This window comes from Lycium ferocissimum, chromosome 8 (genome assembly GCF_029784015.1).
Source record: "Lycium ferocissimum isolate CSIRO_LF1 chromosome 8, AGI_CSIRO_Lferr_CH_V1, whole genome shotgun sequence".
Lineage (NCBI taxonomy): Eukaryota > Viridiplantae > Streptophyta > Magnoliopsida > Solanales > Solanaceae > Lycium > Lycium ferocissimum.
The window spans coordinates 13,876,953-13,893,493 of NC_081349.1; the positions used below are offsets into that span (position 1 = coordinate 13,876,953).

Here is a 16,541-nt window from a genome sequence, read left to right on the forward strand (position 1 = left end):
TATAATACAAACCCACCAAAAAGGCATCGCACCCATTGGGAAAAAGGACCCCCCTCGGTGCCCATGGGATCCTTACCGAACAGTCAACCTGCCGTCGATTGTCTAGCTCAAAGACAACACATGCTTCACACGTTAAAGGAGAATCTTCAGCAAGCTCAAGCTCGTACGAAGTTCTTTCTTGACAAAAATGCACGACAGAGACAGGAATTGCGGGGAAGCGGGATCTAGGTACTGCGAAACTTCAACCATATAGACAAGCTTCGATGGCAATTCGTAAAACTTCAAACTAAGTGCTAAAATTCTACGGCCCTTACCAGCTGTCAAGCGCATGAGCAATGCTGATGACCAGTCGGAGCTTCCTCGGTGTTCGGCAGATCCACGATGTTCTATATTTCCATGACAAAAAGAAGATCGGCCAACTGTAATTGCTTTCACGAAAGAACCTCGCACGTGAATCGATGGTGCAGTTTAGTGCAACCCGACTATCCTCTGAACGTCGCATGGTTAGCATCAACAACGCAACAGCCTTCAATCAAGGTCTTAGTCCAAGGTGGTCGAACCTAGGCCCCGACGAAGCACATACGGGAAGCATCGGGGGTACATTCCGAAGCCAATTTAGAGCTTGTCAGGCCATCAAAAGGACCTTAGACAAGGTCGATTTTGAACGGAAGGGTAATGCTAATGATTGGAAGGGGAACGTTGATTGAATTGGAGAAATTAGGGTTAATCGATTGGGAAATTGGGAATCGCATTAGGGATTTGTGGAATCGGGGATTTTTAGTCAAATTTAGAAAGAGGGAAGTCACGCGAGAGGCATACGGGATCACTTAAATCCAGACAGTGGAGAAGCAATGATACCGAGAGGATCCTAAGGCCCGCATTAATAGCAGTTATGCTCCTTGTACAGTCCATATAACAAAACCCAAAATGGGAAGCAGCTTGTCTTCGCCCAATTTTTGAATAATTCTTTCCCTCCTAAAAATTCTCTCTCTACTTTCTATCTTCTTCTTCCTAAATTCTTACCCCAAATTCTTCTTGCATTCTTGCAGGTTATCAATCTAGAATCTCCATTGTAGTCAGTTCAAGTTCACCATTGTAATAGTACTTAGATTGTAACCATTCCACATATCAATAAAATTCACAGTTGTGTTCACTATTACAGTTTTCAATTTCACTTTCATAAGTCATAACAAAGTGACCATACGACAATCTTCCCCAAGTATTTACCCTTTGGAGATCAACTATTTAGCACCTCACGGCGCTCAGGAACAAAAGCAAATCTTGCAGCCATCAAATATTAGAAAGTTCAAGTCTTGAACCTATCAAACCTATACACATATTATGAACATCAACACCTACAAATTACATACCTCACAATGACTTACAATTTGCCATAATCAAACCTCACTGTATAATTCTTGAACCTACTGAGACTAGTTTATATGACAATGAAGAGGTCAGTTGGATTAATAACTACGAGACTGGTATACATCATCATTTTCCATGTTAGACATGTCACCATGAGCAGTTGATGCTGTTTCACTGTCCGCTCCTTCGAGCTCAGCCTGCCGTACAACAAAGAATATTAGTTCATGCTATTTTCCTGATTTCAAACTATGAAAGCGGATCTAAAAATGCTCCCTATCCCCCTCCTTAAAATTGACAAAATGCCGCCCTCAGTAGAGCTTCACACAGTCACACACTGCTCTACGTACTATGATGCTGCCAGCGAATGTGGCAAACCAAGTGGTTTAATGAGAGGAGTCTGAACAGCGTGTCACAATTTCCTTCAAAAGAATGAAGTATGCTGTGAATAAAACACATGGCTATACCAGATATGCTGGAAAATAAACTTTATGCATCTGTGTCCCTAAAATTTTGCAAAGGAGATCGAGGACGGATAGGGTTCATTCCCAAATGCAGTACATAAAGCATTCCACATGCAAAATACCAAGTAAACATCCATCTATTGGAAGTTCACTAGCTCATGCCTATTAATCACATAAATGCTATAATAGAATGATGTTTTAGCTTACCTTAGCTTGCCGGTACTTCTCAAGAATCCGATGATATTGCTGGCGTGCCCCTGGAGATTCAACCATTGATAGCACTCTCGAGACAGCCTCGTCAAGAGCAGCATCAACTTTTTGTCTGCGGAACACCTTGAGAATGTCTTCATCCTCACTTTCATCAATTGATTCTGTCTCCTGTCGAAATCCCCGAAGACCAACACCTCGTCGACGCCACCTTAGCACCACCTTTTCCAAGATTCCAACAGCCCAACATACTTTGTATTGCTTTCTAACCTGATAGCCTCGTACATGAGCCTGCCATGGAAATCACCAGCAGGTCACTTTCTCTGATGCACGAATTATTTTCTATTCTCCAAACATTCTCCATTCTCCCCCTCCCAAAAAAAAAAAAAAAAAAAATCCCCAACTGACACAGGATCCCAACTTACATGTTCTTTCTTTTGATAAATATGATTACGACTTCTATATTAGTGACAGATTGTATTTGAAGTCTATCACGCTTAACTTCCCCTAGAAAAAAGAGTATAATAAGACTTAAAATGTCAATTTGACTTCAAACATTTAAAGCACCTGTATCTTCACTACTTTCTGGCGGAATGCAAGGAAATCTCTCCGGCCTTTCCATCCTCGATATTTCTTCTGAATAGCTAAGGCTGCTGAGTTGGAGTCTCGCGTGTTGCGGAATGCAAATTTTGATGCAGCTGAAAGCCCCTGAATATCGTTCGAGAAGAAACCATATTCATCTCCACTTGTGGTCGCAGAAACAACAGATTCTCTCTGTTGTCTTTTGCGGAATGAATGTGCTCGAAATGCAGACTGTATACGAGCAGCAGCCTGAGCTGAATTACGGACTGCAGCTAAAGTGTCCTTTAAAGAACGCTGATCCTCATTTATGGCGGTACTTGTGTTTGATATGCTACTAATAGTTTTTTCAGCTTCCACATCAGCAGTACCTTTTGAGAGCTCACTCTCCTCTAATGTGAGGGATGAAAGATGACTGGTGAGAGCTACCTCTGAAAGATATCCAGCAAGTCCCTTATGACCACAGCTAGAAGCAATTGATGCAGCAGTTTTACCAACTGGGTCTCGTGAAGAGGGATCTGTTACAGCTCCAGCCGATGCCCCGGATGCGATGAGCGAAGCGACCATTTTTTCCCTGTCAGAGATAAGTATATACAATAAACTGAGCTTATTACGGCTACCACGCATAAGGCCCTTGTAGGGATTGTCATAAGCAAATTCACTACACATGCAAACATAGACAGAGACATATAGAGAGGGAGAAAGATTCAAGGAGTTCACTCTGCTATCTCTCTTTATTATTGCTATTATTTTTCAACCGAGAAATCCCTGAGGGCCAATGGTGCACAATTTCAACGTGGTGCATAATCTCCACTCAGATATCAGGCTTCCTTTGTGCGGCAGGGTTCGAACCTGTCTTATTTTTCTTGCAATCCTGCATTGACTACGCTTCTTTTGAGCCGAGGGTTTATCGGAAACAACCTCTCTACCCCACAAAGGTAGAGGTAACATCCTACCCTCCACAGACCCCACTTGTGGGGTTACACTGGGTATGTTGTTGTTGATTCGAACCTGTAACGTGTGCCTAACCCAAACATCTGCCCGTATATCTCAATATCCATGATGTGCTTCAAAGCTGCATCTCTCCATGTTGTTGATAGATTACTCCATTATGAATTTGAAAAGTTGGAAAATACTGCCTAATGTGCTCAATTTTAAAATTTCACATAGGCAAAGTAGGAATTAATTCTGTAAAGCTGCTATACCTCAGTGACTGAGGCAAAAATCAAAGTATCATTCATGTCTATACTTTTTGTATGTCTACTCAGAATGTAGAAGCAAGACATGGTTTTTTTTTTCTTCTTTAACATAACAAAGAAATCCCATAGGCAGGTGGTGCACGGGACGAAACTCTGTGGATGATGCCCCCCCCACCCCCCCACAACTTAAATACCAGGCTTTTGTTTGCGGCAGGGTTCAAACCAGTGACGTGCACCTAACCCTCACATCACCCATTGCGCCCTGGGAGCTAGAAGTGGGACATGTTTGACTTCCTGAAAGTTGTTAATCCAGCTTCTATTGCTACTGACACCAATATAACGTGAGAACTGAAGTACAGTAATTAGCGAAGTTATTTTCAAACAAAAAAACATATATTACCTTCCAAAGCGTGCAGCCCAGTGCAGGGCAGTCCAGCCGTTAATATCACGGAAGTTAACACTGACTGCAGCATTTAGAATTGGGTGCAGCGCCCACTCAAATCCCAATCCAGCAACCATGTGAATTATTCCTTGTTCTTTCTTAGATAAAGAACAGCCTATCTGATTATCTTTTCGTTGCAATTTACAAGAAAGCCACTGCTGTAACTTGTCTTTCAAAAGCTCTTGAAGAAGCCAATCAATGGTTATCATTGATCTTGAAGTTCCAAACAGAAGAGATTCAATGACCTGGGACCACGAATCTTCAGTTGCTTTGGATTTTTCCAAGAAATCATTGCCTAATCCAGAACTATCTCCTTTTTGGACAGATAAGTCTGATAGAAGCAGCTGCACGAACCTGACAAGTAACAACAGTTCATCTGTACTTCTATAAGCTCCTTCTACATCAGGTTGATTATCTCGAGCATAATCATCAGGCTTAACCCGGTAGTCAAACTCCCTCACCTCACTGCATGACTCCCGATTGCCACTAGTAACGCAGAGGGTGACTTTACCAGGCAAGTGACGAGGAGCTTGACAACAGATGACACCTTCTTGAATTATCTGAACAGGAACTTCAATATCACCAAACATGCAGGTCCACGTGGTCTCTGAAGGGTTACAAAGAAAAGATCCAATGATAACAACCTGCAATGAAGAGCTAGAACGTTAAACCAGCTGAAAACTATTAAATACACCATAGTAACTAACTTGTCAATATCCTGAGCATGATCATACATATATATTAGGTGCACAAAAGGATTTTAAACAGCCTTCTTGAAAAGCTAACTTCAGATTATTCAGCATAATTTGACTCTAGGAAATCATTTACAGAGGCTTCAACTGAACAAAGATATCAAAGTTTTAAGGGGCTTTCGAGCATCTCCAAGGTTGTTAAAAGACAGTTGAATTAGCCATCAAGAGTTGGTTGCTGGTGCCAGCAGCAGCTCTTCTTCCTTCTGAACTTTTTATTTCTTTAAAGTGCCTATACATTTTTCAGCGTCCAAAAATAGTGAGTCAAATTAAGCCATGAAATAAAAGTGTTTCATCCAAGATTTTGATGTAATACCATTTAAATTGGCCAGTTGCAAAATAATGGAAATCTGTGTGCTTGAAACCATAATAATCATAAGGTTTTGAGGCATGGAAAATAGAATACTGAAATTTGAAATGACTAAACAAACATATAAGCAATCCACTGGGATTTCGACACTACTTGCACATGCAGAAAACAAAATTTCAACAAACACCACAAGTGCAGATCCGTGAAGAGCAGGCAAGTTTTATGGTACAACACCAACAATTAACTAAATCCTGACATGTACCTTTGTTGCCTCAGATGAATACCCCCAATCAGGGGATATATCTCGAATTGTAAATTTCTGCTTCTGGGCAATAGTTAAGCTCATCTCATCTTCAAGAGAAGTACCAATCTGATCTTGGTCAAATATTGTTGTATACTGGTCAGGGCTGGATCCAAAAGTAGTTATTTCTGGAGGATATGTAGCATACTTGAAATCTTTAATTTGTTTAAAAGCTGGTACAGAAGCTGCAAGGAAATACGAGTTTTCCAGAAATTAACTAATTACTGACATTCTAGAGGTAGTAAACATTAATTATACTCTGGAGGTGAAAAGGCTATTACCCTTCTGAGCCTCCTCGTCACTGAAATTAGGCCATTTGTAGCTTTCATATGCTTCTATGGCCCCTCTCTCTGATGAGGTTTGCAGCATTGCCTATGGTACATACAGACATGTAAAAAGATGATTAGGTCTTAGAATCCGCAGATGTATTTGGCGAGACTGCCCTGAAATAAGGTCCAATCTCGCACTATATTTTGATGTTATAATGCGTCTATAGTCCTAATGAAACAGAGGTGACTACTAAGTACACTTTTCTCACATTCTCATCCAACTTGTGCAAATCTTTGGTTTGTGATTCAGCAGCTGCAGAAACCCCATAGTCATCCAGCATATCTTTCCACATGTGACCATCCTGAGTCAGATCTTGATCATGAGATTCACTGCTCTCACCTACAGAGGCACAGTCTTATCAGCATACCTTCACATTTATTGCTTCTGAACAAGAAAAATATGAGAACTCCATCTAAAGATAAAAATAAGTACAAGAATAATGCACGCAATAGGCATGGAAGTAAATATCCAAGAGAAAGCATCAATTTAACTGGTGTCAGATCTTAAAAGGTACAGTTTCACTTTTTTTGATAAGGCAAATAATTTTGTTAATAATGGGAAAATCTCCATACAAGCAGTATCGCACTACACAATCATATGCATACAATATTCAGTAGTGGATAACTAAAACATATAAAAGCCTCGAAAACGTTACTACTCAAAACCAATTGTACCATAAAAAACTATAACTAGCTACATAACTAAAATTTAATGGAATAACTCTAATAGTGTACAGTTTTTGACTAACTCTAAATGGCCCTTCAGGTGCTGATGTATCAATCAACATTCAGCTGAGGTTAAATGATTAGGGAAAATATATAAATATATAAATAAATGCAAACACCTCTAACTCAAAAAAGCTACTGTTAAGCGTCCCGGTCAACAGTTTCAAGGCCAAGAACAAGCAGCCAGCCACACCAAACAAATTAACAGAAATATCTAATATCTACCTAGTTCATGACAAAGCACACAAATAAGTAAGAAAATCTCCAAGCTCTGAGTTGCCAGTAATAGAAATCCAAAGCGGAGAATCATAAGGATCAAATGTGCATTCTTCAATAATATTAAGGCATGAAAATGACAAACCTGAATGATGTTGCAACAGCGGACTGTTTGAATTCCCCTGCATCTGGAAAAGTGAACTCTCGTCATTTATTGCATCAGCATAGAGGGGATCAATTTCTTTGATGCTGTCATCATTTAAACTTAACTGCTCCTCGAGCCTTCGCAATGCTTGACTCATCTCAAGCCCCGGGGAACTGATGACTTCCTCTGTTCTCCTTGTGATGTCTGACATCCCGTTATTATTGATGACTGCATCAGAGCAAATTTCTCCAGGGCTAGATTGATTCTGGTATTGCTCATAAGATTCACTGGCAATAACAGTGGAGCCTGTCTGTTGCGTAGAATAGGAGCTTGGACTGGGAGAGAAAGCAGAAGAAATTGGAGAAGATTCTGACATGAAGGCTGGGTTCTGCCTACCCTGTACTCATATGTAAAACTAACGATGTTAGTACTAATTATACTTTTAACATATTATATTGCAACTTATTTAAGTTCTCCATGATAAACAGCTCGATAAGATGCATTAAGCAGATTTAACTCTTAGCTGTACATACAGATATTGGAAGCATCTCCAGCATCACGTTATTGCCGCATTCACAGGGAAATAAAATTACACAAAGAAATGATGGTTGAAACTGAAGAACAAAAAACTTAATGATGAATAGATCTCCTTTGGTTGATGAAAAGTAATTTCAGGTGGTACCAAGAACTCTTGTCAGGACATCATATTTGCGTATACTGGGTTCCAGAAGACTGACCTCTGTTATGTCTCTGTAGTGAACCAAAACAATGTGGTCGTGCGCACTGCCCAATCATGCAAAGTTGTGACCAAATAAAAGATAAAAGGACAATCAGTTACCTCCCAACTTTTTGCTCTGAGAGATTAAGAGAGAGAGAGAGAGATGACGGAAAAAGTTTAAGTGCATTCAATGTTTCTTTCATTCTGTTTTGCATCTCCTAATAATTACAGTGTTATTTGAAAATATGGTCAGCTTAGCGCTTCTGTCTTAAAAGTGATCCTAACCATAAACACAATTTTACAGACAGATAAAAGCAAGTACACTCACTGATCCAACATCCAATAGCTGCGTCTCTGGAAGTTAGGATTTTGCTCTCCGTGTGCATAATAACAGTTCAGGGCTTCAGCATTTCCAACCTGGACATGGAAGAAACAGATAGGAATTTATCATTGAACGAAATATTGTCAGGGAAAGGGGAGATGAATATGAAATGCACAATTTTGGGGATTGATTCTATCCATGTGAAAAGTACATCAAATATTTCTAAAAAAAGGTCATTTGCAATATCAACAACACAATACAACAACAACATACCCAGTGAAATCCCACAGCGGGGGGTCTGGGGCGGGTAAAGTGTACACAGACCTTACCCCCATCTCGGAAGATAGAGAGGCTGTTTCCGATAGACCCTCGGCTTAACAACACAATGTTTCCTAAAAATTGTTACCTTAAGCCGTTCATGTGCCTCCCCAACAGTTCTCCCATCTTTCTTCTTGCGCCAACTATGACCATCTTTACGGAAGAACCTGAGGACCCTTTTGTTAAAGAGAAACAATGATCCGCCTGTTTATACAATCACTTTGTCAGATGATATGATGAAAGAGGGTAACATTCTAACAACAAGGTTGCAATGCAAGAGGGTTAGGAGACTACTGGGTGGCTTTTGAGGTGGCTCATTGGAGAGCTGGTGGTTCTCATGATTTTGCAGTATGAAGAGAATTTCCGCAGGTTTCAACCACCTGATTTGGGCTTCTCGAACCAAATCATTGATATTATATCCTGAAATTTAGATAGCAGCAGATGCTAAATCTTCTAGTTCAGCAGATACAGATCACTACAACCCATTCTCAAAGCGGAACAATTCATAAGGTCAATCAGTAGTTTCCCAAGGAAAACAGCTATATTAGAAAAGAAACAGTTTCAAATGGAGAACTTCTACAGAATGAGAAAGTTGTCATAATAGCAATAGTGACAACACGATTATACATTCGGTGTGCTGTGCCTACAAATTTCAATTACACATATGATATGCTAGAAATTCAGAACTCTTGGCTTTTGTTCTGTTACATGTCTAGGAAATTAAGACCATAAGAGTAACTTCTCCTTACACCTAAGTAAGATAGGACAAGTAAATGGGATCTTGTTGAGTAATCAAAGTCATGATAGGCATACTAACTGCACACTAAAACTAACCAGATGTTGACAAAGGATATTCAGTTATGACATACTTCGAAGAAAATAGGTAAATTTTATGAACTCTAAACAATCACAGTAACACACTTTACCTTTAAATTGCACTTTTTATAAAGTGAAATAAAAGGCGAGATTACTCCATTTGACTTTATTCCTTAGCACTTTCTTTCTCCCTATATTTCAACAAGAATCAAGTAGTATATCTTCAATCCCAGAGAATAGGAAGAGTTTGGCAGAGAGTCTACAAGTAGTTCTCACCAATCTAGGACTAGCTCCAAATACTGAAAGTGTTAAGACTTAGTAGGAAGTTTGAGGTTGAAGTAACAGTTAGTTGTTCAACAGCAATCGGTTTTCCAACCATGGGTGCCATTTATCTGCCAGGAGAGTTAGAAGTAATATGTTGTTTTGTTTGACAACATTACAGGTTCATATTTCTTACCTAAATTATCCTCGCAAACTGTCCCATGTAGGCTCTTTCACTATACCAGCATCCCTGTAGTTTCACAGACTAGCAGGGAAGGAGTAGTGGCCCTTATGAAGCTTGGGGCAGGGTACACAGAATTTCTGCTCTTTTTCTCCTCTTCTATGAATACTGGAGAAGTAGACTTCAATTATGGTCTCATATAGTGTGTCATATCAAGTGCGAAAGGACATCTTGAGTGGTTTAAAAATTATTTGGTCACTCCACTCATTGCCTTAAGGTTTTAGATCAGCTGCTCAGTTTCTCTTATGTCATTATTCATGTGTCAGTCAAGTCAATCAAATGATAAGCCTAAATGTGAAATGTCTTTTCAAATTAATGGGCTCTCCTTCGCTTCTCACAATTAGTATTGTTAATTATTTATTCATCCATCTCAGGCATGAAATGGTTTGGATGGACGAAGAGAAAATCCAGGGAAAGGCATTAATAGGAAGAGCTTACTTGCACAAGATAGATGAGGGAAGAGCTATGATATCCATTGAGGAGATGGATTCGAGCAAATGTGTACTGCAACTCCTCTAACTTATGTCCAGCATTAAGAGCAATAGTTTAGTGTTTAACCATTTACAAGTGAGATAGACAACAGATAACATGCCATCAAACTGCTACGGTTAAGACCTTTCAGGCTTTGCAGGAGGGAAATTTTATTTGCACTGTTTGTAATCCATGCAATCAGAGGTGTTTAACCGGGGACAACTAACTAGCTGGGATCTTTAGGATGCACTGAGTGCCTTCTACAGAGGGTCAGTTTGAGGCCACTCTTTTAGATACTTCCCATTGGAGCAAGCCTAAATAATCAATTATTGGTCATCTTGACTGACTGACTAACTAGGCAAGTACAAAGGAAAGGCAAAGCCCTTCTAACATGGGACAGAGGAGAAAGAACCATTTAACGCAAAAGTGAGTGTGCCCTTGCTGTGGCCTTAGTCAATTATCTGAATGAGACAACCTTTACACTCTAGTCAATCAGCTGAAAGAGATGACCTTTTTGCTTTTCTCCATTACTCCCTCCATTTCAATTTGTTTGCCTTCCTTTTTGGTTCGTTTAGAAAAGAATGTCTCTTTCCTTTTTTGGCTACTCTTTAATTCCAACTTTCCACATGGCATGTTAAGGATTAAAGGTCATTTCGGTACATTCTACATATCTTTAGTTTAAGACCATAAGATTAAAAAGTCTTCCTCACTTTATTAAACTCCGTGCCAAATCAAAACCAGACAAACAAATTGAAACGGATGGAGTATTCTCTTTCACTTAGGCATCGAATACTGCAACTCTGTTTGATAGAGCACAACCTCTGTGACTCAAAAGACAGCATATCGATAAAACAATAAACTCATTCCTATACAAGCTCTTACCAAGGATATATGATCTCTTCAAGAAGTAAATAAAGATTCCGAGACTTACAAGTCACAAAGTCATAGAATGCAACAACAACGAAGAATCAATAATCCACTTAGCAGGCACATTGTAATTCATGTTTTTCCAGTCTGACATGCCTGTAGCATTTGTAAACCACAAAGTTCCAGATCACCACTTAAGAAAAAGGGCAACTTGATGCACAAAGCATTCCGCATTAGCAGGGTCCGAGGAAGGGCCGCACCCTAAGGGGTGTGATGTAGACAACCTACCCTTATGCAAGTATTAGTGACTGCTTTCACAACTTGAACCCGAGACCTATAGGTCACACGGAGACAGCTTTACTGTTGCTCCAAGGCTCCCTTCGTTCTAGATCACCACTAACCAAGGAAATCAAATCCATCAACTATACATCCACCTCAAATTAGTGAGCGTCAGCTATACTAATCCTCTATATCCATTTTGTTGTACTCAGGCTCATTTCTTTCCAACACTCAATTCTTATTTTTTCCTTTAAGACAAAAGTAACTCCACCTATGCTCACAAAGGATAGCTGGTCCCATGTCACAATAAATAGGAGAATTTCATGGTCAGCATAAAGATTTGTGATGAGTCGTTACAAACGTATGCCCGAGAAAGGTACTCTCTCCGTCCCAATTTATATGGCACCTTTCGAATTTTGAGAAACGAGTTCTTCTTTGATCATAATTTTTTCATGTGTCTTTTAAAATATTTTTGAATTGTCAATTTTTGTGACTTAATAATACGTTTTAAGTTGTTTCCAAATATGTAAAATTTAGTTCAATAAACTTAAACAGATTCCATATCCGAATTCACAGTCAAAATAAAACAGTCTTGACTCTCGAAATCTAAACTGCCACAGGGTGTACCTTATAAACACGCCCATTGAAACTCTCTAATCTGGTATCACAAACCAGTCAAAAGTCTGTCTTAACTAATTAAAACATGTAATAATTGAACATATAAGTGTTTAACCAACTCCAAAAATATTGAAACACAAAAGTCAATTCATCTAAACAAAATCATTTCTGGACGCAAAAAAATGGCATAGCTAGCTCACAGTAACAGTAAATAAAGTGATCCAAGTAAAGTTATTTACCTGATTCGGCCATAATTTAAGAGCACTCAATTTAAATTTCTAACGATGACGAAGAAGTGCACAGAAATGTTCATTTGAAAATTAGAAGCAGTATGAAGAAGTTGAACAAATCATATGATAACGGAAAATATAACGGCGACGAGAGAGAGTGTGTATTTTGACTGGAAAAGGAAGTCTTTATTTTTGTAAAGAGTTGTTAATAGGCTCTGTAACTAACCAGCTGACTCTGAAAGTTACACGAAGCTACCACGATTTTACAAATGCAGTTTTTTTTTTTTTTCTCTTTTTCCAATTATTTTGAAAAAATGGAGTATTTGAATGTGGGAGTAATATCTGGAAAACAGATGTAGGAGTACAGCTGAGAACAGTTTGTAATAACTGATATATAAATTATGATATAATTAAGAATGTGTCAGATGAAACACACATTATTATTATTTGGATAAAATACATTTATTAATTAACTTTTAATTTTTTGCAAATTTATTTTAAATTTTATGTCATTTTTACCAGATCTTCATTTTGATACATAAGAGATCGGGGAAGGTCATTTTCCTCTATTCAATTTGTAAGTGGTTATAATAGATCATTCCTCTTAATTAACTATAGTTACGTGATAAAAACATGATTTCAGAGACCTTCAGTTAGATTAAACTTTGTAATATTTACATACCTTGTGATTTACGATATTACACTGACCTTCAGTATTTTAATTTATTTGAAACAATTTTCTTTAACTTATTTATTATTAATAATTAATATGAAATATTATGATCCGACTAATTTATCCTTTTTAATATACTATTCATTTTAAAAACCTTTTAAAATTCCTTTAGAATCGGTTTGTTTCCATCTTCCACTGAAAATCTTTTTGTCTAAAATGATCTTATTATTTAAACTGTTCATGCTAAAATCGTTATGATAGTGTCAAGGATTAAAATAAAATACTAAAAAAATAAGAATATTTTATATGGCTTTAATTATTGAGCAGGAAAAGAAGATGATCAAATTAGGACAAAGCGTATATGTTAAATTGTTTGCATTTCTACTCGATAAGAAAAGAGTACTCAACTTTTCATGATTTGATGTAAATATCTTTATTTTCAATAAAATTTGACAAATAACTTTATTTTTAGTATCGCACAAATTTTACCAAATAATGCACAAACAAATTCTATTTCTTAATTCATAAAAAGAAGACTTCAAATTTCATGATTATAATGCTTCTGAGAACTATTATATTAACAACTCTGCTTGAAAGCTTATTAGCATAATGTTCCACAAATTACATGTGGATTAATGTATATATTTTTGGAGGCGTTGAAACTGTGAAAGAATCGTCGGCCTAAAGAGGTTACGGTGGCCAAATCAGTGGCATCAACTCCAATATGCCTTGTGCTAATCTTCTTATCATGTTAAATTTTTTAAAACATATTTTATCATTATAGTTGACTCATACTATAAACGAGTTTAGCGGAATGGGGTTAATGGAAGATGAAAATAATTATCTAACGCAATTTGTTTTAGAAAGCTTTTTACAGAATAAATTAGATAATAGAATTTATTAAAAAGAATCAAATTAGTCGGATCCTTATTTTTTACAATAATAATTAATAATATGAATTGTTATAAAAAAAAATAAGAGAGGTAAGCATAATATTGTAAATCATTAGAGATCTGAAATTATTCCGAAAAATATGTGTATAATACATACTATGTTGTTATGAAATAAAATTATGGTGGATGCTCATAAGTCATAACTCTTATGAAGTTACTCCTACTACTATTTTCTGTGATATATAGTTAATCCTCTACTACTTCTCATCATTTTGATTTTAACTCTCACACCTCATAACTTCTCCGGTAATCTTCCCATGATCTCAATGGAGATATATTCCTTGCTTTTTTCAATTTGTAGATTCAATACAAACATCAAGTGAATGGAATTCATTTTAATTGGCCAATTACTTTTATTCACAAATTAGATCGAACTCTTTTAGGGGAGAAGACTCTGCAAAGTCTTCTTTTCAATCATAAAATATGTTTACATTGGACTAATTTAAAAGTTTACATTAAAGCTTTTTTATTAATATTATAATGAATCAATGTTATTTTAGTTGATACATGTCAGAGTCACATGTAATCACGATTCCCATTTGTTTTTTTATTACTTTTCAACACTTAGTGAAGTTTTATTATATTATTGTAAAAAGAGAAAACAATCCAAGATTTCGCGGAGGTACATTTTTTATTTGAATAATATACGGACAAAATCAATTTTATATATATTATAAAAAAATTAATAACATAATTTATACACAATGAAGTTGGGCTTTGGTTCAGGGGCGAATTTACACATTTTTTTTGCGCGGATTGTCCTTCATTTGGGGTGGTCTTTAATTTTTGAGCTCTTGTCACGACCCAATGCCGCTAAGTCGTGTGGGCACCTACCATATCCCACCTCGGTAGGAGAACCCTTCCCTTAATCAGTTATACAACAATAATTACTAAATAAAGTGAAATTAATGAAGAGTCTAACATATATTATAAATACCAAGTACGGAATTTCCAATTCTAAAAACAACCCAAGGAAAATGGTCTGAAATAGTACAAGAGCCACTGATCAACGTGTCTGAATAATACATGAGTCTCAAAACTAGAAATCTTTGTCTAAGGATTAAAGTAAGACAAGTAGTAAAGAAGGAGTCCCGGGGTGGCGACTCATCAATAAGTTCACCCTAGCAAACTCGCGATAGCCTCGGGATCAATGTCGAGGTGCGTAAACAGTGCATCTCGTACTCTGCACGCAAAAGGAATGCAACAAGGTAGGGTCAGTACAAACACAAGTACTGGTAGGTATCATAGGCCGACAACAACTAGCTAACTTATACACAAGAAGAAACTGAAAGATAGACATGCTCGCAATCAAGTACAAGTAGAAATCACAATCCACTATATCGATTAAATATAGAAAGAAATATATCGTAATCCAAGGCATAAAAGAATGATATGAAGAATGAATACGCAACGCAAGGCAATACAATACAATACAACGCAATGCAACGCCGTACACACATGCTATGGCGGTGTAGATCGTCGCCAACCGGCCATGACCCATGGGGGACTCGCGAAGTCCATGTACCACTCTCACGATCCCTAGTGACCTCGGGCCTCGTTTACTCTCACGATCCCGGAAGAACCTCGGGCCTCGTGTACTCACGATCCCTAAGGACTTCGGGCCTCGTGTATCTCTTCCTTATTATCACTTCCAATCAAGTCACAACACAACCATATAAGGCTACAAGCCAACAAATCGCCAACAATACCAACCTAGTCCATACCAACTTCGTACCCGAAAGCGTACATGCTTTCTCCCACAATATCTAACTATACATATGTTTCGCTAATCGAAGTCTAACCAAAAAGGTAAGCCATAACCTACCTCGATGCCGAGCGAGTGCCACGAACAATCAAACCAATGCCTTTCCTCTGCGTAGAGTCTCTGAACGATCAAAATCCATCAAATATGCGATCTACGTTAGAATACGAATCTAAAGACACCCATATTACTATACTTATATCCAAAACCCAAAAGTACACCCCACGAAGTGACCACGGACCCACAAGGGTAAAACTGGAATTTTCTTTAAAAAAAAAAGAATAGTTTCATTCATAACTTAAGGGTCATATATCCTGAAAGTTAGCCAATTTCATCCATAATGAACTCTCAAATTATAAATTCCCAATTCTTAAGACTAGGACTCGAAACCTTTAATTACCCCAAAATATTAACTTTGGATTAAAATTTAACTTCCACAACTCAAATACCATGAATTTAAAGGTGTACATACTATTCAATAATTCTAGTACTTAACTACATATAATGCATTATACACTGACTATCAATAGTATTATATTCAAATACATAAGCAAAACATGTGTACACAATTTTATGACTAAACGAAAATATGGTCACTGAAGTATAGTGCTATGATAATGTAAGCAAGAAATGGATTTTGCAGGATATGCAAGGCTATGTAACACAAAACACCATATATGGGTTTACTACGTTACACACAAACATAGTACTATGCATTATTAACCCAAAATTATTACTCCCTCCATAAAAATTAGAAACCAGTAGACCCAAAGTAGATAATGACTTCAATCCCCCAAAATAATAATAAAATAATATCCCTCAACAATGCACTGCAACCTACGTAATAGCCATAACAATTCAACATTCCCCTACCATTTTCTCAATTATTAGCCAAACATGTATCCTAATCATTAACCTAATGATTACCTTATTTAAATTACTACTAGTACAACCATTCAATTCAATGATCACGTGACTTG

The 16,541-nt window shown here is 37.4% G+C and overlaps 1 protein-coding gene across 2 annotated transcripts; it reads right to left on the reverse strand.

Moving 5' to 3' along the window:
* Nucleotides 1-1,303: 1,303 nt before the first annotated feature.
* On the reverse strand, nt 1,304-12,390 carry LOC132067302 (calmodulin-binding transcription activator 4). 2 transcript variants are annotated; one of them, XM_059460501.1, is made up of 13 exons: nt 12,183-12,390; nt 8,685-8,810; nt 8,479-8,594; nt 8,079-8,167; nt 7,770-7,815; nt 7,033-7,429; nt 6,155-6,285; nt 5,898-5,988; nt 5,578-5,801; nt 4,215-4,900; nt 2,604-3,189; nt 2,037-2,327; nt 1,304-1,565 (listed from the first exon to the last, which is right to left on the reverse strand). In XM_059460501.1, the coding sequence occupies exons 1-13, from the start codon at nt 12,193-12,195 to the stop codon at nt 1,467-1,469; spliced, it is 2,895 nt and encodes a 964-aa protein (XP_059316484.1). In that variant the 5' UTR covers nt 12,196-12,390; the 3' UTR covers nt 1,304-1,466. The 2 variants fall into 2 exon arrangements, with proteins under 2 accessions (XP_059316484.1, XP_059316485.1); XM_059460502.1 differs by lacking the exon at nt 8,685-8,810.
* Between the last annotated feature and the right edge of the window lie 4,151 nt (nt 12,391-16,541).

Bases quoted from the DNA above. Each gene is read 5' to 3' on its own strand.
- LOC132067302 (XM_059460501.1), bottom strand. The intron at 6,286-7,032 runs GTTTGTCATTTT...GTGCCTCTGTAG, and splicing joins GCTGTTGCAACATCATTCAG to GTGAGAGCAGTGAATCTCAT. The intron at 3,190-4,214 runs GTAATATATGTT...TATCTCTGACAG, and splicing joins TGGGCTGCACGCTTTGGAAG to GGAAAAAATGGTCGCTTCGC.